At 42.4% G+C, this 21,559-nt stretch overlaps 1 protein-coding gene across 2 annotated transcripts in view; it reads left to right on the top strand.

The window, feature by feature from the left end:
* Window positions 1–21,559, top strand: part of SH3RF3 (SH3 domain containing ring finger 3) — a 372,049-nt gene that overhangs the window by 209,480 nt on the left and 141,010 nt on the right. Inside the window, exons 3-4 of one of the 2 annotated variants that reach the window (XM_042981038.1) lie at window positions 783–1,046; window positions 19,899–19,994. In XM_042981038.1, the coding sequence (XP_042836972.1) occupies window positions 783–1,046; window positions 19,899–19,994 (360 nt within the window). Of the gene's footprint in view, window positions 1–770; window positions 1,047–19,898; window positions 19,995–21,559 lie in introns of both variants that reach the window. The other variant, XM_042981039.1, reaches the window with a different exon arrangement.

Here is a 21,559-nt window from a genome sequence, read left to right as displayed (position 1 = left end):
TATTTGTCATTGGTGTGTGTATAGGGCCGGGGCAGGGATGTTTGTGACAGCCAGGGACCACTTGTTAGAACTTCTAGTGCATTAGGGACCAATGTCCCAGGGTTGGCCTCCACCTTCCATGGCCAGACTGTCCCTCTGGGCTTGACGTCACAGGTGTATGCCATTGGTTGTAAGGCTGTGAGTGGGAAAGTCCCACAGTCAGTGTGGGTCCGTCCCCTTGACCCGGGAACCCCCTTGACACATGTTCTGAGTTGTGAAGGTTCAGAGGTGCAGTCTGGAAAATCTTATTGGACAATAATTGTTGGAAGTCTGGCAGCTAGAAATAGCACTCAGTGGAGGACAGTTCAACATAGAGTAGTAGATGAGAATATTCCAGAGCCAGCCACCTGAGTGGGAATTCTGCAACCCTTATGGAGGTGAGGTTTTGAGCCAGTTACCTTCTCTCTCCCTGTGCCTCCGTTCCCTCACCTGTAAATGATGACAATTTAGCTCCTCCTTCAGAGTTCTTTTTGGCAGAGTGAGTTAGTTCCTGTGGAAGGCCCCCCTCTCGTGTACTATTTGAGGGGGGACTGCCATTACAGGGACCACCTTGTCTTGGCAGGACCATGGGCTTGAGTATTCCCATACAGGGCATCTATTCCTTTGAAGTACTTCCCACTCTAGAGCATTCTATATGTGCCCACACAGCATGGGAGCCCCTAACCTAGGCAGATCTAACCTGGCAGCAGGAAGGCCACGTTGAGTAACCAGATGCTATGTTTTGCTTTCAGACTCTTTCCCAGCTTCCCTATGGGAAAGCTCTCTACAGTTATGAGGGGAAAGAACCCGGCGACCTCAAGTTCAGCAAGGGCGACATCATCATCCTGCGGCGCAGGGTGGATGAGCACTGGTACCATGGGGAGCTGCACGGGGCTCATGGCTTCCTGCCCGCCAGCTACATCCAGTGCATCCGGCCCTTGCCACAGACTCCGCCCCAAGGCAAAGCACTTTATGATTTCGAGATGAAGGACAGAGACCAGGACAAGGACTGTTTGACCTTCACCAAGGTAAGGGAGGTCTCTGTGAACACTGCCACCCACCCTTCTCAATTCCCACCTTTCTGCTGATTTGAATTCTGGCTCCTTCCCGAGACACACTCTCTCTGCTGTGCCTCTGTAAGTGGGGAGAACAGTTGTTCCTACTTCCTGAGTTTTTGTTCAGTGGAAAGAGATGGCACGCAGCCTGATAGGTAGCTCCATCTGAGAGCTGACAGGGGGCTCTCTGGGTAACAGACACAGGACCCTCTGTCACCTGAGTCATGGTGTCTCAGTGACAACTCAGGTACAAAGGCATGAAGTCTCTCCAGGACTTGCAGGCCCTGGGAGAGGAGGCTTATCAAGGAAGGCTGCTGCAGAGATCCCCTTTGGCTCACAGGAACGTGGTGGTAGGACCCAGAAACCAGCATGCCACAGCTGCATCCTCTGGAGCACCAGAAAGCAGGTGGGCAGGTGTGCTTAGGGCCAGGATTGTCTTGGAGAGAGGGACTCTGGTTGGTGACAAACTAAATAGCATTTACCAGCAGGATTGTCCTAGCAGAGCCCAGTGAGATGTGGAGGGGCCTGGTTGTTAGTCATCCCAGGCCTCTGAGGTTGTAAAGCATTGAGAGACCTGAGGTGGGGCCCTCTACACCTTGATGTTCCCTTCCCAACCACAACTGACAAGCTCCATTCTCATCTGTGGGCATGCCTCCTTCCTTGTTTTCACTCTTACACATACTCCTCTCTGTGCTAGGCAAGGCAGGGACTCCTGAAGCACTTATTTCTGCCCAATGTCAGTAATAGCAGTTGCTCTTTACAGCTTTCCCAACACGCTCATGCTGTATCTCAACTGCAAGGTGGTTGGAGCCCATCTTGCTGATGTTGGAACCAAAGCTCCATGAGGCTGAATGTCACTCACCTGAGGATGGTGGCCTGGGCCTCTCCTTCTGCTTTCTGTGTTCTGTTTCCCATCTGTCCTGCTTCCCTCCCTCCACCCTAACCTTGTGAGTGTGTACACAGTTGTAAATAGCAGCTAGAACTATGAATCTTTGACTTTAAAGCCCACGTCCTTCCCACTTCTGAGAGGCCATTGTTATTTTCTTTCTCCCCATCTGCTTGGTACAGAACTTGGCTGTGGTACTGAGCTCTCTGGAGGGCTGCTGGAGTGCAGTGCACACCATTTTTGAGCAAAATTGGCATGTCCTGTGCATGGCTGCTATTTATGTCTTGTTCCATTGTTCAGACTGACAGTGAATAATCTATTTTTCATTCACGGATTCAACTCTTTCTTCCTTTCTTTCATCAAGGTGTTCTAATGTTAATTCTGATTGTCATCTGGCTGATGCAGCTTCCTGGGAAGCTGTATCCAGACCTTTTTCCCCCTCTCCCTCCTCTCCCTCTCCATCCATCTCAGTCTGAGACCTAGAGTGGCAGGCTGTCTGGAGTGCAACGGCAGACAGAGCCCCCGCTTTGCTCACTTCTCTGCCCAGTGGACTCTGGACAACGTGCCCAAGGAGGAGAATGCCCTGGAGGCCTGTGATGCTCTGTACTCTCACTAGTGACCACGAGTAGGGACCCCCCTCAACCTCTTGGGTTCTGGTTGGGCTTTGCTAAGGAGACAGACTCTGTTACAGCTCTAGGCTTCTCTGAGCTCAGCTTGCTCCAGGGACAGACACAGCCATCCTTACAGAATAACATTAGAGGAGGCTATTTGAGCTAGGAGAGGTCAATTTGCATTGACCTCTGCAGAGCCCTAAAGCCCCCAGCCTCCTTTGATGTGAGCAAAGGCCTGCCTTCACACCACCATCATAACTTGCTGTGTTCAATGAGCCTCTTCCTGGGACACTTGACTTCAGGGTGAATACCAGAGCCCACTGCACAAGAGGATAGGCATTTGCCCTCCTATCAACAAGATGTGTCAGCCTCCAACTCTGCAGGGCACTGTGCTATACCCAGGGGACACAGACAGACCCACTGCCCTCTAGAGCCTCAAGTGTAGTGGAAGAGGCAGGCAGTAGCAAGTCAAGAAATAAGTGTTCAAAAGTCAGCCTCAGAGAGCAATGCTGGTAACCCAGGAGCCAGACTAGGTATTTAGTGAAGTCTCCAAAATATTCAATGAGAGAGCTTAATGTTTGGTATTTCAAAAGAAATAGTAAAGTGTAGTCCTCATGGGGAAAATTAGAACTCAGGCCTCCTTAGACTCATTCTGTGGTTAGCACTGTTCTTAGTTATGATGATTGTATCTGGGGTGTGAGCAGGCATCACTGTTGAGGTAGCTGCCGTGAGGGCTTCTGGGGAGATGGTATTTGAGTTGAGATTGAGGAGCAAAGGTGCTAGGAACAAGAGGGTCTGGGGGTCTCTGGCTACATAATGTGATGCTGTTCCCACAGGAAGCCAAGTACGAAGCACTCAGGGTGTTTTTCATGGGCTTTTATCCCTTGAATCCTGTGGATTAAGGTGGACAGTTAAAGATACCCAGGCGTGACTCCCAACGAAAATTGTTCTGTGACATCCACCCCCTACTATGTTCACATAACCTTTTCAGGAGCACCCACTTTTGCCCTCCTACTTGGATTAGGGTACAACCACGCCTACCAAGTACCTGTTCTATTTGCAGCTCTCACCTCTAAACGTCTTCAGACAAAGCCTCCGAAGGACATGGGTGATGAATCATGACTCTCTTCTACTCAGTTCATATTTCCTCTTACCCACACTGCTTGCCTGACATTTTCCTTCCATGTGCATCTGACCAGCTCATTTTTTCCCATGCCCAGGATGCTGGTTCCATTTCTGACAGCCTCCGTTCATATCACACCTCAAGTAACTCAGGGCTTGGCATCCTCTGGGCTTGGCATCACTGCTTCAGACCAGTTTGGTTTTGCCTGTGTGGAATGCTTTGTTGTTTGTGTGTGTTCCCATCTGCAGTCAGCAAAGAAAGTGGGGTCTCTAAAATCCATGGATGGTGCTAGCTTACCTTTCAAAAGCATCATTGTGATGAGATTGGTTGGGTTTTAAAAGGCAGGAAGCAGCTGGATCAAAAGATTTTCACCCTCGGCGTTGGCTTTTGAACAGTCCTGTTAAAATTGCATTAATTAAAGTCATTCTAAAACCAAAGTCCTTGTTTCATTTAAGAAGAAAATGAATAATTACCTTTTGTAAATCAGCTATAAAAAGCATATTTGATAACTTCTTAGTAGTCTCACTCCAAAAAGCTGGGCACGTGCAAATAGAGACTAAAGGAAAGAAGTGCACTGTGCCCAGCGAAGCTCTGCTGGCTGCTCTCTTCCAAGCTCTCACGTGAGGCTTTAATGCGTGCTGCCCTCCACGTGCACAGAGAGGGAATGGGTTTGCTGGGGAGGCAAGCTGGGTGCAGGGATCCCACACCTGGTGCACCCTTGGTGCAATTAGGGATCCCACGTGTGACCTTAGGAAAACACCCAACCTTGCTGGGCCACTTCATCTTCAGGGTCAGGACACAGATACCTACAGGGGGCTGCTGAGGGCTAAGTGATCTAAGTAAAGAGCTAAGCTTAGGGCAGCAGACAAGAGGGGACCTTGAACTCTTTTCTTTTTATGGACGCTTACTCCATATTACCTCATTTTCAGTCAACTGCAAAATTCAGCAAATATGCATGGAGCCCTGACTATGCTATGTAAATTCCAGTTTACATGAGAACATTTTCCTCACCCTACCAGGGAGCTGTGCTGGATGTAAAGGGCCTGGGGCTGCCCTTTGGTGAATTCACTCTGTAATGCTCAGGAATCCTGAGAGGCTGTGAGATTTTCTCAGGTGGTGCCTGGCTGACCCCAGAGTCACTTTTGCACCCGGCTTACAGCGGGAACTTGAGGTTCTCTGTGTTGGACCAAACCCCATAGTGGGTGTGGCCACATGAGGCCACAGGACAGTGGACAAGGGGACAGTTCCCTTCCAAGCCTCACCTCACACCCTTCTCCAGGGCCTCAGGGATGCTCTGAGTTGGCAAAGAGTTGTGTAAAACACTGCCACACTGTTGAGGTCACCACAAGACCCTTCCATATGATCTTATTCTGCTGAATATTTAATCATCACTTCCCAAAAGTGTGGGACTTCTCTTTTATGAGAATGAACCCAGAATTAATCCTAAACTGTGTTCTTCTGATGCAGGAGATAGGCTTAGATAAAAATTAAGTGTAGAAAGTTTGGGCTGTAAAGTCAGGTAAACAAGGATACAAATCATAACACTTTTTTATTATTACATGGTAACTTTGGGACATTTGCTTAGTCTGTGAGTCTCCTTTTTTAACTGTACAGTGGAGTTGATAATAGGATTCAATGAGCAAAGGCATTAGAGAACTGAGCTCAAAATAGGCATTCGATAAATATTTGCTTTCTGTGCTCTGCTTATTCCTGTTTCAGGAAAAGGTGAAGTTTGGTCAGATACTTATCACTTTCTATGTTAGCCCAGAATGCGCACAGGAAAAAAAACACCCTAAGACACACACTACTTGGAAAGCTGAGAATTTGTCTAGTGGGTTAGACCCTTATATTTTGGTGGCTCAATCTCAAGGGGGTGTGAAATCTCGGCCCTGGGTCAAGACTGCTGTCCCCATTGCTGGGCACCTGGGCCTTGGCATATCTGCTTTCTCCTGAGGGGCAATCTGAAAAGCTTTCAGGGCTAGAAAGACTCAGGAAGCTAAATGGGATGAGCCTCTGTGCAGCCTTCCTCAGAAGTTACCAAACAATGTCAGTCACCTTCATGGCTCCTGGCTCCCTCCTTCCGGTTGAGCAGTAGCCCTATAGTCACCTCTGAATGTCAGCTCCACCTGGGTGGAGGAGTCCCCTTTACTAAGGGGACCAACCTCGCATATGGAGGAGGTGACTAGGAGGGCAGTGGCAGCCTGGGGGCTGCTGAGGGATGTCCTTGCCCGAGCCCTTGTTTGGACATCCAGGCAGGGGTCAGAGAAACTGACAGGGAATCTTATATATTTGAGGTGGAACATGGGGTGTGTCTGAAGCTTTGTCAGGAGATATCTTCAGACCCGTGCAGAATGTGAGCTCTTCCCTCAGGACTAGCCTCCCAACCAGTATGCCCTATCTGGCTCACTGTGGGCACCCCCAACTTTTGTACCCTCAGTGGCTGGAGTATATGTACCCCACCTCTGCTCAGAAACCCCCTTGGCTTCCAGTCTCCTCAGAGCCAACATCAGAGTCTATACTGCCTGCAAGATCCTACCTGACCCAGCGCCCACCTCCTTCCCAGACTTAGTTCCAGTCTGCCTCTGGCTCACTCCACTCCCAGCCATGCTGACCTCCCAGCCCCTGTCTCTCCATCTGATCCTGCTGGCTCCACCAGGGCCTCTGTAGCTCTCCCCATGGCCTGAATGCCCTCCCAACTTGTCTTCACATCCCTCAGAGTGGCCCCTGCTGATGGAGTGCCCTCAACTACTACTCCACACCCCCATTTTCTCCTCCTGACAAGGTAGTGTGTATATACTACAGACTGTTGTCTGTCTCATGGTCTCCTGGCTGGAGTGCAGGCTCCCTGAGGGTAGCCATCCTGCATTTACTAACTTCCTATCCCTAACTTGGGACAGTGAAGGACACATAGGACTTTGAATACATATTTGACAGGCTGAGTACAAGCACTCTGGCTTGGCCTGAGCAAGAGGTAAGCTGTATTTGCTATGGATAGTATAAATTTATTTTTGTCCAGCCTCCTTGGTCCATTCATTCATTCATCAGATGTTTATTGACACTAGATTGTGTTCTGGGTGGGCCAATGTGTGGGAACAGAGTCCCACCTTCAAATGCTCACAGCCCATAGTGGGAAGACCAGGAGAGGGATCATCACAGCACCTGAGCCTCTGCCCTGCTGGAGAGAGTGTGTATGTGTGCATGTGGTATGTGTGCCCCTGATGTATGTGGGTGTGGTGTACGTGTGTGTGCGTGTAGTGTCTGTGCCTGGGATGTTTGTGCATGTGTGTGGGGTGGTGCATGATGGGGAGAGCTGCAAGCACTGAGGAGGGTGTGACATCTGACCTCTGGCCTCTCCACTTCCACCTGGGCCCACCCTGTGGCTGCAGGCCAGACTTCCTCGAAGTGTGCATCTCTGTCCTGGAGCTTTGCCTTTCTGTGAGCGGTTCCAGGCCGCTGGCAGCCTCTGGAATTGAGATGGGGTAAGCAAGACGGGACAATGGGAGAAGGCCCCCTGACTTCTGGAATATCATGGCTCCCTAAGTCCTCAACAGCACATCAGGGGGTTAATGGCAGCAATGACTCTGTTAAGAGCCTCACCTAGAACGGCCCAGAGGAACAATTTTGTATTATTTCTACAACAAAAGGCTGAGGGAATTTTTGAACTTTTCCCTTTTTAATTTCCATTTTTTCTGAGAAGCAGTGATTTTGGCACCCTATCTATGGCTGGCTTGCGTTCTGACAGGGAAGGACTCAATGACAGGGTCCCCAGTCATGCTGTGGTGAGAGGTGGCTATGCCCATGGCCGGCTGAGCAGGCAGCCAGCAGTGAAAGGATGAAAGGAAGGGCTCCCTCTGGTCTGGCTCACACTGCTTCTCAGAAACCACTTTGAGTGTGAGTGAAAGGAGAGTGGAAGCACTCGAGTGGCACTCCAGAAGTACCTGCTTGCTATTCATGGCCCTTCAGGATGTTTCTAGCTTCTTTATATGTGTTGTTGCCACACTGGTCATTTAGGAGAGGAAAATATTAGGTCCTCAGAGGTTGGTTTATCCAGACTTGCTGAAGGAACTCTCTAAGGTTTTCAGTGGACATGATATTTCAGGCTGAGCCCCTGATGTGTAAGCTATGACATTTATGGAGTTGTATTTCTGAAACAGTATTGAAGGACAGTGTGCTCAGCCAGTCACCTTCAGTGGCATCCAGAGGGCTTCTGTGTGGACACAGGCATACCACTCTCCCTGCTCTGCTACACAGCTTCTGTTCTTAACAGAGCCCCTATGCCTGTAGATAGCAGACTTTGGGCAAATTAGGTAAATGAAGTAGAAATGCAGTTTGAAGGCCCCTTTTAGATGGCATGACTATCATGGTACCTGAATCCTTTACATATGTATTACCCACTGAGCCTTGGGAAGAAAAGCGATATACTTTTTTTAATAATCATGTTATGTTCATAGCCCAGCCTTGACATCATTTAGGACCACCCCGAGACCTCCTGAACGCAAAGGAGAGCCACTGTCGTATGAAAATGGCATTTGGTATATTTTTAAAGCTTGGAAACTAGAGAGAAGAGTGAAAACAGCATATGGAAGTACAATGCCCCACAGCAAGTAATGAGCACCTCACATGAAACATGTAAATGAAATTGAGTCATTCATCTGAAAGCGAAATGATGTGGTGGGAACAACTTTTTCTCCTTAAAATCCTCATATGCTGCCATATTGGCCCAAAACTTGTCTGCCCCTCCTGACTATCAATGGTATAGATTTCGTTTACTCATCTACATCAAACAAGGGTTGATAAACCAGTGCTTGCAGGTCAAATCCTACCCACCTGCTGCCGTTTGTGTAAATAAAGTTTTATTGGCACACAACCAGACTCCCTCATTTACATGTTGTCTCTGGCTGCTTTCATTCCAAAACAGAAGAGTTGAATGTGTGACGGACACAGTACAGTCTCAAAATCCTGAAATATTGGTGATATGGCCCTTAGAAAGGTTTTCTGACCTGTGACATAGAACACAGCACTATGGAGGCCAAGCACACAGTGGTTCCTTGTGCATCCCACTCAGCATGGCTTTGTTCTGAGGCCACCAGCATCCCACCACATTGAGTGTGACATGCAGGGGATGCCATTCTTTACAAAACAGCAAATGAAAACTCAGGTCCAAACCATGTAGATCAGTCTTGCCATTGTCCTATGAAAAGCCCTTGTAGTGTTTGAGGATGGAGTAATTCTCTATATTCCAAAGAGGCCACAGAGCAGGGATTTCACCCTTTTCTTGTCCTTCCTAAAGCACTGGCTCCAGATTTTTGAAATATGACAGTAAATCAGAGACCTGATGTGATCTACACATGAAAAAATGGTCATCGTTACCCTCGTCCTGCATCGGTGGCAAGAGAAGTTATTTCTGTTTCCAAAACACACCTGATCTCGTGCTGGTAGCTCTGGCATGCTAGAGTGAATTTTCTCATTGTCCAGCACTCATATGTTACTCTTTGGAGGTTGTCTCCATCGTGAGAGTTTGGTTTAGAGGCAGAGCTGTGGGAAACCTTTCTCAGCACTCCTAGGCAAAGTTAGTTTTTTTGTGTGTACGGAGAGTGACTGGCTCCCTGAACCCTCTCTTCTCCCAGCCCAGTATCCCCAACAAGATTTATGCCAGCTAAATAAGAGTGTTATGGATCCTGCCATTGCCATGAAATCCCAGCCAGCTGCAGGACCAAGAATTGAGCTTCCCCCCCCCCCCGCCCCCCACCCAGCCGCATCAATATTTGAGCCAGGTCAGAGACCTGCCACAAGGTACCACCAAACCAGAGCTGGGACTACATTGAATTGGCATCTGATGGGAAAATGGGGCTATGCAGGTTCCACTAACCTCACAGTAGCACACTGACAGAGTTGGATTTTGACCCCACTTACTGCATTATGCTGGGATTTCACTGTATGTACATTTTATTGGATACTGTCCATCTCTTTATAAGCAGACCTCCTCCACCAAGTGCCGATCTTTTCTTGGGAAGGGACAGCTTCTTTCTCATGCCTGGCTCTTAGGGGATGCTTGCATATTGGTAGCCACATGAGGAACAGGTTGGCACTGTGTAACACTTGGAATGATGACAAAGCCCCTGGCCAGAGAGAGGACACTCATTTGGGAATAGCTCTCCCTTATGTGAAGCTGTGTTGGCTTCTCAGTAACTTGGAGCCCTTGGTGTGTATTCTACCCTCCCAGGTGACTCAGAATGAGTCCAGCTTTTCAGTGTGGTAATGATGCCAAAGCTGGAAGACAGTAACCATGCCCCCCACCCGGCTTTCTCATGTCTCAGGCTCAGTGATCCCACTTTCTTCTCTGGCTTTCTGTGACTTGATTTCAGAGTGTTCACATAATGGTTGGCTTCCTCAGTATGTGAAGTCCCTTTAGGGATGTGTTAAGACCAAATGCAGTACTCAAGGTGTGTTGTAACTTATCTATACTTAAAAAAAAAAAAAACCTTTTAACCTAAATAAAGCATATTGCAATAGTAAGTCCACTAATCAAAATTGTGCAGCTTGATGGCTGGAAAGAAAATCCTTATACTCACTACCCAGTGGAGAGATGGTGGGATATTGGCATCCCAGTCCTTCCCTCTTCCCATGGCCCTAACATCATGGATGAGTCATGTCTGTTCTTGAAAGTCAAATAAATGAAACATGCAGAGTATATTTTTGAGTCCAGTTTTGTGTTCTCTCAACATTACATTTGTGCACTCCATCTGTAGTGTTGTAGGGTGCTATAGTTTGTTCATGTTCATTTCTCTGTGGTGCTATTAGTTGTTTTTTTTTTTAAACAGACTTAATTTGTAGGGCAATTTTAGTTTTACTCCTGAACTGAGCAGAAGATACAGAGATTTCCCATACAACCCTAGCCTCACACATGGACTGCCTTCTCCACTATCAGCATCTTTCACCAGAGAGGTACATGTGTTCCCATTAATGAACCTCTACTGATACATCATAATCACCCAGAGTCCATAGTTTACATTAGGGTTAACTCTTGGGGTTGTACATTCTGTGGGTTTGGACAAATTTATAATGACGTGTATCTATCATTATGGTATCAAATAGAGTATTCTCACTACCCTAAAAATCTTCTGTGCTCCACCTATTCACCCCTTTCCTCCCTACTCCCCAATCCTTGGCCACCATTGATCTTTTTATTGTCTCCATAGTTTTGCCTTTTCCACAATGTCACATAGTTGGAATCACTTAATATGTAAACTTTTCAGATTGGCTTCTTTCACATAATAATATGGACTTACATTTCTTCCGTGTCCTTTCATTGCTTCGTAACTCACTTCTTTTTAGCACTGGATAATACTCTGTTGTCTTTATGTACCAGTTTATTTATCCATTCACCTACTGAAGGACATCACTTGACTATTTCCAACTGTTAGCAATTATGAATAAGCTGCTATAAATATCTTATGCAAGTTTTTGTGTGGACATAAGTTTTCAACTCCTTTGGGTAAATACTGCTGGATTTTAAGGTAAGAGTATGTTTAGTTCTGTAAGAAACCACCAAACTGTCTTCTGAAGTGGCTGTATGATTTTGTTCTCCCATCAGCCGTGAATGACTATTCATGTTAATCCACATCCTTGCCAGCATTTGGTGTTGTCAGTGTTCTGGATTTTGGCCATTCTAATAGGTGTGTAGTGACATCTCGTTGTTGTTTTAATTTGCATTGCCCTAGTGACATTTGACATGGAGCATTTTTTCATATTTGTATTTGCCATCTTATATCTTCTTTGGTGAAGTGTCTGTTAGGGCTTTGGTCCATTTTTAAATTGGATTGTTTGTTTTCTCATGTTTTTGAGTAGGCTCCACACCCAGTGTGGGGCTTGAACTCACAACCCTGAGATCAAGTGTCATATGCTCTACCAACTGAGCCAGTCAGGTGCCCTTGTTTTCTTATTGTTGAGTTTTAAGAGTTCTTTGTAATTTTTGAATAATAGTCCTTTATCAGATATGTACTTTGCAAATATTTTCATGAGTCCATGTCTTATTTTTTATTCTCTTCACAGTGTATTTTGCAGAACATAAATTTTTAATTTTAATGATGCCCAGCTTATCAGTTCTTCCATAGTCTGGTCTTTGATGTTGTATCCAAAAACTCATCACCAAACCGCAAGGTCATTTGGATATTCTCCTATGTTATCTTCTAAGCGTTTTATATTTTTGTGTTTTACGTTTATTCTGTGGTTCATTTTGAGTTAATTTTTGTGAAGGGTGTAAGGTCTGTGTCTAGATTCGTTTTTCACATGTAAGTGTCCAATTGTTTCAGCACCATTTGTTGAAAAGACTGTCTTTTCTCCATTATGTTGTCTTGTTCCTTTGTCAAAGATCTGTTGACTGTATTTATGTCAGTCTAATTCTGGATGCTCTATTATGTTCCACTGATCTACTTTTTTATTCTGTTACCAATACCACCCTGTCTTCAGTACTGTAGCTTTAAGTAAGTCTTGAAGTTGTATAGTGTCAATCTTTGTTCTTCTCTTTCAAATTGTGTTGGCTATTTGGGTCTTTTGCTTTTTCATGTAAATTTTAGAATTAGCTTGTCAATATCCACAAAATAACTTGCTGAGATTTTGAATGGAATTGCATTAAATCTAGAAGTTGAGAAAAACTGACGTGTTGACAGTGTTGAGTCTTCCTATCCATGAACATGGAACATCTCTCTATTTTGTTATTTAATTTTATTCATCAGAGTTTTGCAGTTTTCCTCATATAGCTCTTGTAGATATTTTGTTAGATTTATACCTTAGCATTTCATTTTTTTAGGTGCTAATGTAAATAGTATTGTGTTTTTAGTGTCAAATTCCACTTGTTACTAGTATGTAGAAAAGTGTTTAACTTTTGTATATTAATCTTCTATCCTGCAACCTTGCTATAATTGCTTATTAGTTCCAAGAGGGTTTTTTTGTTGATTCTTTCAAATTTTTTACTTAGACAATTATATCATCTGTGAACTAAGACAGCTTTATTTCTTCCTTCCCAATTTGTATGCCCTTCATATCTTATTGCCTTAGATAGGGTTTCCAGTATGATATTGAAAGGCCGTGGTGAGGGGGAAAATATTTTGCCTTATTCCTGAACTTTGTGGGAAAGCTTCTTGTTTCTCACCACTGTGATGTCAGCTGTAGGTTTTTTGTAAATGTTCTTCAGAAGCTGAGGAAAATTTCACTCCATTCCTAACTTGCTGAGAGCTATTTTTTTTTATCATGAATCAGTGTTTGATTTTGTCAAATGCTTTTTCTGCATCTATTGATGTGACGATATGATTTTTCTTCTTTAGCTTGTTTATGTGATGAATTGCATTAATTGATTTTTGAATGTTGAACCAGAGTTGCATATCTAGGATAAATCCCATGGTCATGCTGCATAATTCTTTTTATACTTCGTTGGATTCAGTTTACTAATATTTTGTTGAGGATTTTTGCATCTATGCTTATGAGAAATATTGATCTGTGGTTTTCTTTACCTGCTGTGTCTTTGTCTGGTTTCAGTATTAGTGTAATGGTAGCTTTATAAAATGAATTAGGAAGTAGCCCCTTATGCTTCTACTTCTGGAAGAGATTAGTAGATAATTTGGTATAATTTCTTCTTTAAATTTTTGGGAGAATTCACTAGTCACTTCATCTGGGCCTGGTGCTTTCTGTTTTGGAAATTTATTAATTATTGATTCAATTTCTTTAAAAGATACAGGCCTATTCAGATTGTCTATTTCTTGTATAAATTTTAGCAGATTATGTCATTAAAGGAATTAGTTCGTTTCATTTAGGTTATCAAATTTGTGGGCATGGAATTGTTCATAATATTACTTTATTATCCCTTTAATGTCTAGGATCTATTAATAATGTCCTCTCTTTCATTATTGATATTAATAGTTTGTGTCTCCTCTCTTTTTTTATTAGCCTGGTTAGAGGTTTATCAATTTTATTGATCTTTTCAAATAACCAGCTCTTGGTTTTGTTGATTTAATTTATTGATTTCCTATTTTTAATTTCATTGATTTCTGTTCTAATTTCTATAATTTCTTTTCTTTTACTTACTTTGGATTGAATTTGCTTTTTCTTGTTCTAGTTTTCTAAGGTGGAAGGTTAGATTACTGATTTTAGATCTTTCTTTTTTTCTGATATATGCATTCAACGTTATAAATTTCCCTCAGCCCACAATTTTGACAAGTTGCGTTTTTATTTTCATTTATTTAAAAAAATTTTAAATTTCCCCTGATACTTTTTCTTTGAACCAAGTGTTATTTAGTATTGTATTGTTTAATTCCCAAGTATTTTGTGATTTTCCAGTTACCTTTCTGTTATTGATTCTAGTTTAATTCCACTGTGGTCTGAGAACCAACATTGTACGGTTTCTATTCTTTTAACTTTGTTAAGGTATATTTTATGGCCCCAAATGTGATCTATCTTGGTGAATGCTCCATGTGAGCTTGAGAAGAATGTATATTTTACTGTTCTTAGATGAAGTAGTTTATAGATGTCTATTATATTCAGTTGATTGATAGGTGTTGTTGCCTTCAACTATTTCTTTAGTGATTTTTCTGCCTGCTGGATATGTCCATTTCTGATAGAGGGACATTGAAGTCTCCAAATATAATAATGGATTTATCTATTTCTCCTTGCAGTTAAGTTAGTCTTGCCTGATATATTTTGACTTTCTGTTGTTAAATGCATATACATTAAGGTTTGTTATGTCTTCTTGGAGAATTGACTCCTTTCTCATTATGTAATCCCCTTCTTTATCCCAAACAACAGTACTTGCTCTGAATTATGCTTTGTTCAAAATTAATGTAGCTATTCCCACTTTCTTTTGGTTAGTATTATCATGGTATATCTTTCTCCATACATTTACCTTTAATTCACATGTATCTTTATATTTAAACTGGGTTTATTGTAAACAACATCTAGTTGGGTCTTGCATTTTGATCCACTGTGATAATCTTTATCTTTCAGTTTGTGAATTTAGACCATTGACTTTCAGAGTGATTATTTGATATTTTTGAAATAATTTTTACCATATTTATTTCTGTTTTCTATTTGTTGCCTTTGAGTTTTGTTCCTATTTTTGTCTTCTATTTTTTTTTCCTTTCTGTGGTTTTAATTGATTCTACTTTCTCTCCTTTCTTAGCATGTCAATTATACCTTTAAAAAAGTGTTAGTAGTTGCCCTAGTCCACTTTCAGGGGCACCTGGGTGCCTCAGTCGGTCTGACTTTATCAGTCAGATAAATTATCTGTTCAATTAATCATGTCCACTTTCAGGGGCACCTGGGTGCCTCAGTCGGTCTGACTTCAGCTCAGATCATGATCTCATGGTTCATGAGTTTAAGCCCTGCATTGGGCTCTGTGCTGACAGCTCAGAGCCTGGAACCTGCTTCAGACTCTATGTCTCCCTCTCTCTCTGCCCCTCCCCCATGTTCACGTGCTCTCTCTCTCTCTCTCTAAAAGAAACATTAAAAATATTTTAAGGGGGCGCCTGGGTGGCTCAGTCGGTTAAGCGTCTGACTTCGGCTCAGGTCATGATCTCGCGGTCCGTGAGTTCGAGCCCCGCGTCAGGCTCTGGGCTGATGGCTCAGAGCCTGGAGCCTGTTTCCGATTCTGTGTCTCCCTCTCTCTCTGCCCCTCCCCCGTTCATGCTCTGTCTCTCTCTGTCTCAAAAATAAATAAACGTTAAAAAAAAATTAAAAAAAAATATTTTAAGAAAATAAAAAAACTTTCAAAAAATACCACACTGTTTCACAGTTAGTATGAATACTCTGTAATAACAAAATAATCATAACTCTTCTCTCCTGTCCCTTATATCATTCTGTCATTCCTTTCATTTATACATAAGTATATACATGATATATATATATATGTATATATATATATACATGATATATATATATATACACACACATACACACATATATGTACATAAGCATATATAATCAAATACAGTGTTGCTGTTTTGATTTTGAACAAACTATTCAGTTAGATCAATTAGGAATAAGAAAAATAAAAGTTTTATTTTACCTTCAGTTATTTCTTCTCCCATGTTCTTTTCTTTATATAGATTTGAGTTTTTGACCTACATACTTTTCTCTAAAGAACTTCTCACAAGGGCAGGTCCACTGGCAATAAATTCCCTCAGTTTTTGTTTGTCTGAGAAAGTCTTTATTTCTCCCTCATTATTGAAGGATAATTTTTCAGTATACTTAATTCTAGGCTGGTGGGTTTTTTTTTTTTCCTCTCCATACTTGGTATATTTCACTCCACTCTCTTCTTGCTGGCATGGTTTTTGAGAAGTCAGGTGTGATTCTTATTTTTGCTCCTCTGTAAGTATGATATTTTCTCCCTCTGGTCTCTTTCACTGTTTTTTTATCTTAGATTTTCAGCAGTTTGATATGCGTAGGTAGTTTTTTATTTATTTATTTATTTGTTTATTTATTTATTTATTTATCGGCATTTATCTTAGTGTTCTCTGAACTTCCTGTATCTGTGGTTTGGTGTCTGACATTAATTTAGAGAAATTCTCAGTTGTTATTGTGTCAAATATTTCTTCTGTTCCTTTCTTTCTTCTTCATCTGATATTCCCATTAATCATATGTTACACCTTTTGTAGTTCTGTAGTTACCTTACAGCCCTTGAATATCCTGTTCTTTTTTTTCCCTCAGTCTTTGTTCTCTTTGCTTTTCAGTTTTGGAGGTTTCTATTGAAATCCTTAAGGTCAGAGATTCCTTCCTCAGCCATGTTCAGAGTACTAATTAGCCTATCAAATTATTTTTCATTTCTATGATGGTGCCTTTGTACTCTAGCATTACTTTTTGGTTCTTTCTTAGACTTTCTATCTCTCTACTTACATTGCCCATCTGTTCTCTGTTCTTACATTATGTCTGCTTAATCCATTAGAGCCCTTAGTGTATAAATTAGTTCCAGCATCCCTCTATGCCTGAGTCTGGTTCTGATGCTTACTCTGTCTCTTCAAACTGTATTTTTGGTTTTTGTTTTGTTTTGCCTTTGGCATATGTAGTAATTTTTTTTTTTTGATAGCCAGACATGATGTACCAGGTAAAAGGAATTGCTATAAATTGGCCTTTAGTTATGTTTTGGTATGGTTTGGGGGAAAGGGAAGCAGTGTATAGTCCTATGATCCTATTATAGGGTCTCAGTCCTTTCAGGAGGCTGTACTTCTAGATTGTGAACTCTGTATGTGTGTCTCCATTTTCCCCTTTCTTCCTTAGGTAGGACAGGATGGCTAGAGAGTGCTGGAGTTGGGAATAGTATTGGAGCACAATACCATAATTTATTTAACCAAACCTCTTTTGCTGTACATTTATCTTTAGTTTCTATCTAATTGAACAAACACTATAATGAACATTCTCAGAGCTAAATCTTTTTGCACATCTCTGATTTTCCTAGGGTAGAGTTAGATCAGTGGGTGTGCAGGCTTTGATTTTAGAAATTGCCAAACTGCCTGCCATAAATGTATATCTACACCCAAAATAATTAAGTGCCTATTCCGTGCATGCTGACCAGCACTGTGAGTTGGCTTTATGTTCTTTGTTTGCTAATTTGATAAGCAAAATAGAACAAAGAAGAAAGAGAGAGCTCTTGTTGTTTGCAGTTGTATTTTTTTTTATTTATGAGGTATAACTTTTTAAAATATGTTTAATGGCAATTTGCTTTTCTTTTTTTTGTGAGATGTATTGCTCTTAGCCTATTTTTCTTTTAAGACATTTGTCTTTTTGTTCTATTGTGTATTTAAGTCTTTATATAATATTAATATTAAGTCTTTGTCATATATCCTCCAAGTATTTTGCTAGCTTATTTTTGTTTTTGTTTTTGCTGTTTTTATCATAGAGGATTTCATTTTTCTGTAGCCAAACTTTTGTTATCATACTTCAAAAGAACTTCCCCAGCTCGAGATTAAACATCTATTCATATTTCCTCTTGGGCATTCAAGACTTTTTTCTAACATTTAAATTTTTAATATTTATGTAATTAATTTTGGCATATGTAGTGTATTAGAAAACTTTTTTTAAAATAGCCAATTTTAATCACATTTTCTAACTTATTATTCCTGGTAGATGAGTGAACCAATGATTTTTATGTATTTATTTTTAAATTAGCAGTATTTCTCAAATTTACTTATTCTAATTTTTAGTTGATACTGTTTTTTCTAGGTAAAGAATTGCATACCTTCTTTCTAGTATTTATGTTTTCTGTTTTATATTCTTTTATGACTTTGGCTCCAATTTCTAGACCAGTTCTAAGTAATAGTATGGATAATACAGTATTTTCTTTTTTAAAAAAACAAAAATTAATCTGGTATTATCTTCTTTTTAATTTTAAAAAATGAAATGTCTTTTTTTGTGTGTTATTTTGTTGTTGCAAAAGCTCTGACATGTATGAAGCCTTCAATTCCCTTTCCCTTTGCATGATCAGCAAAGTCTTAGGAGCCTCCCTTTGGCTGAATCTGAGTTGAGTTCATCACAGGCTCATGACTCTCTTGGTTGTGAATTTGTAAGGTGAGCAAGGCATGGGATTTAAGGGCACTCTCTGTACATCTCTCCTCAAGCCAGGTGGCCACTTTGTCCCTAATGGTTACCAGCAAATCCCATACATTCTTCCCTTATTAATACCATTCTGTAGCCTGAGAACCAACTGCCCTGAAACACGTGCAATGATATAATTCCCTTATTGCATTATTCTGGCTTATATAAGTTAGGAGAAAAAATATTCTAAAGTCACAGATCATTTTGTTATTTGGAATTTTTCAAAGCTGTTATTTGGGAATGAGGAGAGAGCAAATGAGGGGTATGATCGCTCTTAGACTCTACTCTGTACCCCTAGGTGAGGAGAGGTTTGGAACAGACCATGGGGGAGTATCCCATGACAGACACTTATCCTTGCTTTTCCCCTATCTGTGTTCCATGAAAGGCACATTCCATTCACATTAGATCACTCCACCATGACCTAGATGAATATCCCAAAATTGTGTGGTCCCTTAGCTTATAGGGAAGCCAGCTTTTCTGGTAATTCCATGAAGTGTACTGGCCTAAAATGTCCCTCTGACCTGAGAGAAGCCTACAAGTCCCATATTATTGCTTCACATTAAAGTATTGAAGACTCATTGGAAAGGCAGATGGTACCTTCAGATTCAGTAGGGGTTACCCCATTAGGCTGGCCATCATCTCCTTAGCACAAGTCCCAGATAGTCCAGCTGGTCTCCTAGCAGATTGTTGAGAGACAAATGACAGGGAGGTTTGATGTGGAGGGGCAGGGGGAGAGGGTGGTTAGGCCAGCAGTCTGTGGAGTGTTCTATTATATATCATATGTATTGAAGGAAGGATGGATATTGGAAAGGGAACAGAAGCTGACCACAGATCCTTGGTGTAGGTGCCAGTTTTGCCTGTGGCATCCCTGTCCGGCCTTCTTGATTCTAGCCGCTGCCCATGTTGTCTCTTTTCCCCAGTCTTCTTTCCTGATGGCTTCCACCTTTTGCTCTTCATCACTGCTCCGTGCTTTCTTTCTCTCACCCTCTTCTCTGCACCCCCTGTCATTTGTCCCTGTAGCTCCTGGCACCTGTGAAGCCACCCTGGTCATGTCCTTCCTCACAACTACTAGCCTGCCAGTCTTCCCAGAAAGTTCCTCTTCCTCTGTGCTTCATGCCTCTTCCTTTCTCTTTCCATCTGTTTCCACTTTGTGCATCTATACTTGGCATTGTCTGCATTGCCAAAGAATTTAAGAGGGTTATCCAAAGCTTTTTGTACACGACTCTAAATAAATGGAACTATATTGGGTCATTTTTTGTTCATGGATGGTGCCAGAAACTTAAAAAGCTTTATACTTTGCTGAATTTATTTTTATTCAAAATAATTTTATTTCAGTAAATAAATAATAGGAACATGAATTTTAAAATACTAGCTATATTATAAATTGCCAAGCTCTTCCATTTGCAGATTTTTGCAACTATAATCAATATATAAGAGAGAAAGAGGGAGGTCCTGGGTGAAGATGTAAGGGCAGACTGTTTTCGTATGTCAGATCCCAGAATGGATAATAAACCATTCTTTGCATTCTTGCTTAGGATCTTTTCTGAGTTTCAGCAGCACTGACTGGTCTCCATTTTTGTTGTGTGTGTTTTGTTGCGTGTCCACATGCATGTGTGTGGCGACCCCAGGATGAGATCCTGACTGTCATCAGAAGAGTGGATGACAACTGGGCGGAAGGCATGCTGGGAGACAAGATTGGGATCTTCCCCCTGCTGTATGTGGAGGTAAGGTCATGCTCTCAGATATGCTTCCTCTTCCACCCTGCTGTCTGTTTCACTAGACAGGTGGGGTTGTGGGGGTGGACTCCTGGCCTAGGACCCCTTTCCCAAGAGAAGAAGATGGGGACTGCATTGGACTGCTGTGCCAGTGCTATGAGAATTGTCTCAGTCCCTCAGGTTGTGTGTCCCAGGCCTGGCTGCAGACTATCTTACCATGTGGGCAGGGAAGGAGGGTCTCCCCAGCCCCAGAGGAGAAGACAGCATTCCCCTGTCACTGCAAACATAGCTGAAGAATGCTGGCTCTGGTAGGCCGTTTGTGGTCCTCATAGGACTCACGTGACTGGGCAGCTTGTCCAACTGGGAGTCCTTAAAGCAGAGATGATTTGGGGCCTGTTAATTTCCTGTCTCCTTTCTGTAACTAAGGAGCACTTGGTTTCCAGTGCGTAAGTTATGGGCAGTGGCTGAGCCGGGAGCATCTTAGAATGTTTGCCCTGGAAACCCCTGTTTGCTGTGGGCTATTTGTGTATGTGCAGGAGTATTTGCCCATCATGTGCGAGTGTACTGTTTGTCAGTACAAGTCACGTGTGTACGCCCATGAGCCAACACACCCTTCATCTATTAATCACTGCAGTTATCCATACAGTTCTTTCAGCTAATGCATACTGCGTGCTCGCTGCATGCGAAACACTTCTAAGTACTTTCTCATTTAATTTTCTCAATACCCTAGGCATATGAAAGCCAGGAATGTCCCCACTTTACAGATGAGCCAATAGAGACAGAAAGTTCTCCCAGCTAAGTGGAACATGAGCACAGGCTGGTTGCTCTAGACTTAGCCCTTCACTGCCCTGCCCCTGAATGCCCCCCACTAGCAAACTGTAGTTCACTCAGCCTGTTGTGGGGCTCCATGTGCTGGTAGGTGGCACATCTAGCTTTGCCACACCTACTGAGCTGTGTGTGGGTGCCACTAGGTGTTTGTTAAACACATCTGCTGATTCCTTTTTCATATAGGATAAAGTTCAAATGCTATTGTAAGGCATTCATGATTCATAGCCTGCAAAGGCTAGATGTTTTGCTAGCCTCATCTCTGGTCATTTCCTCTCCTTTCCCTAAATGCTCTGGACTAGTGGTTCCCTCACGTTAATTTTGAATAGACTGCCCAGGAGATTCTGAGGCTATCTTATACAATAACAGTAAGCCCACACACGTACACACACACACACACACACACACACACACACACACACACAGTGCCCACACTCAAATATACATGGACTCATACACACTCTGACATGCACTCTCACACACACATCCACACCTCTCCCTAGTACACTGTAAGAGTCAAAATTCCCCAAACACCTTGTAAGCTTCCATTTGTGCATTTGCTTCAGTTTCCAGGGGGATGTTCTTTATCCTGCAGCTTGAGATCAAAGAACCTGATGCATGAGTAACACTTATAGTGCAGTCTAGCAGTGAAAAACTTAGCCTCTCAGACATCTGTAGCAATGGAACTATTTTTCCTCAGGCAGACTTCTAAGGATGCTCAAACACATATGCAGAAATGCTTACAGAAA

The sequence above is a fragment of the Panthera tigris genome, chromosome A3, assembly GCF_018350195.1.
Source record: "Panthera tigris isolate Pti1 chromosome A3, P.tigris_Pti1_mat1.1, whole genome shotgun sequence".
Taxonomy (NCBI): Eukaryota; Metazoa; Chordata; class Mammalia; order Carnivora; family Felidae; genus Panthera; species Panthera tigris.
The sequence above is the reverse complement of the archived record's forward strand: the minus strand, read 5'-3'. Positions and strand labels throughout refer to the sequence as shown.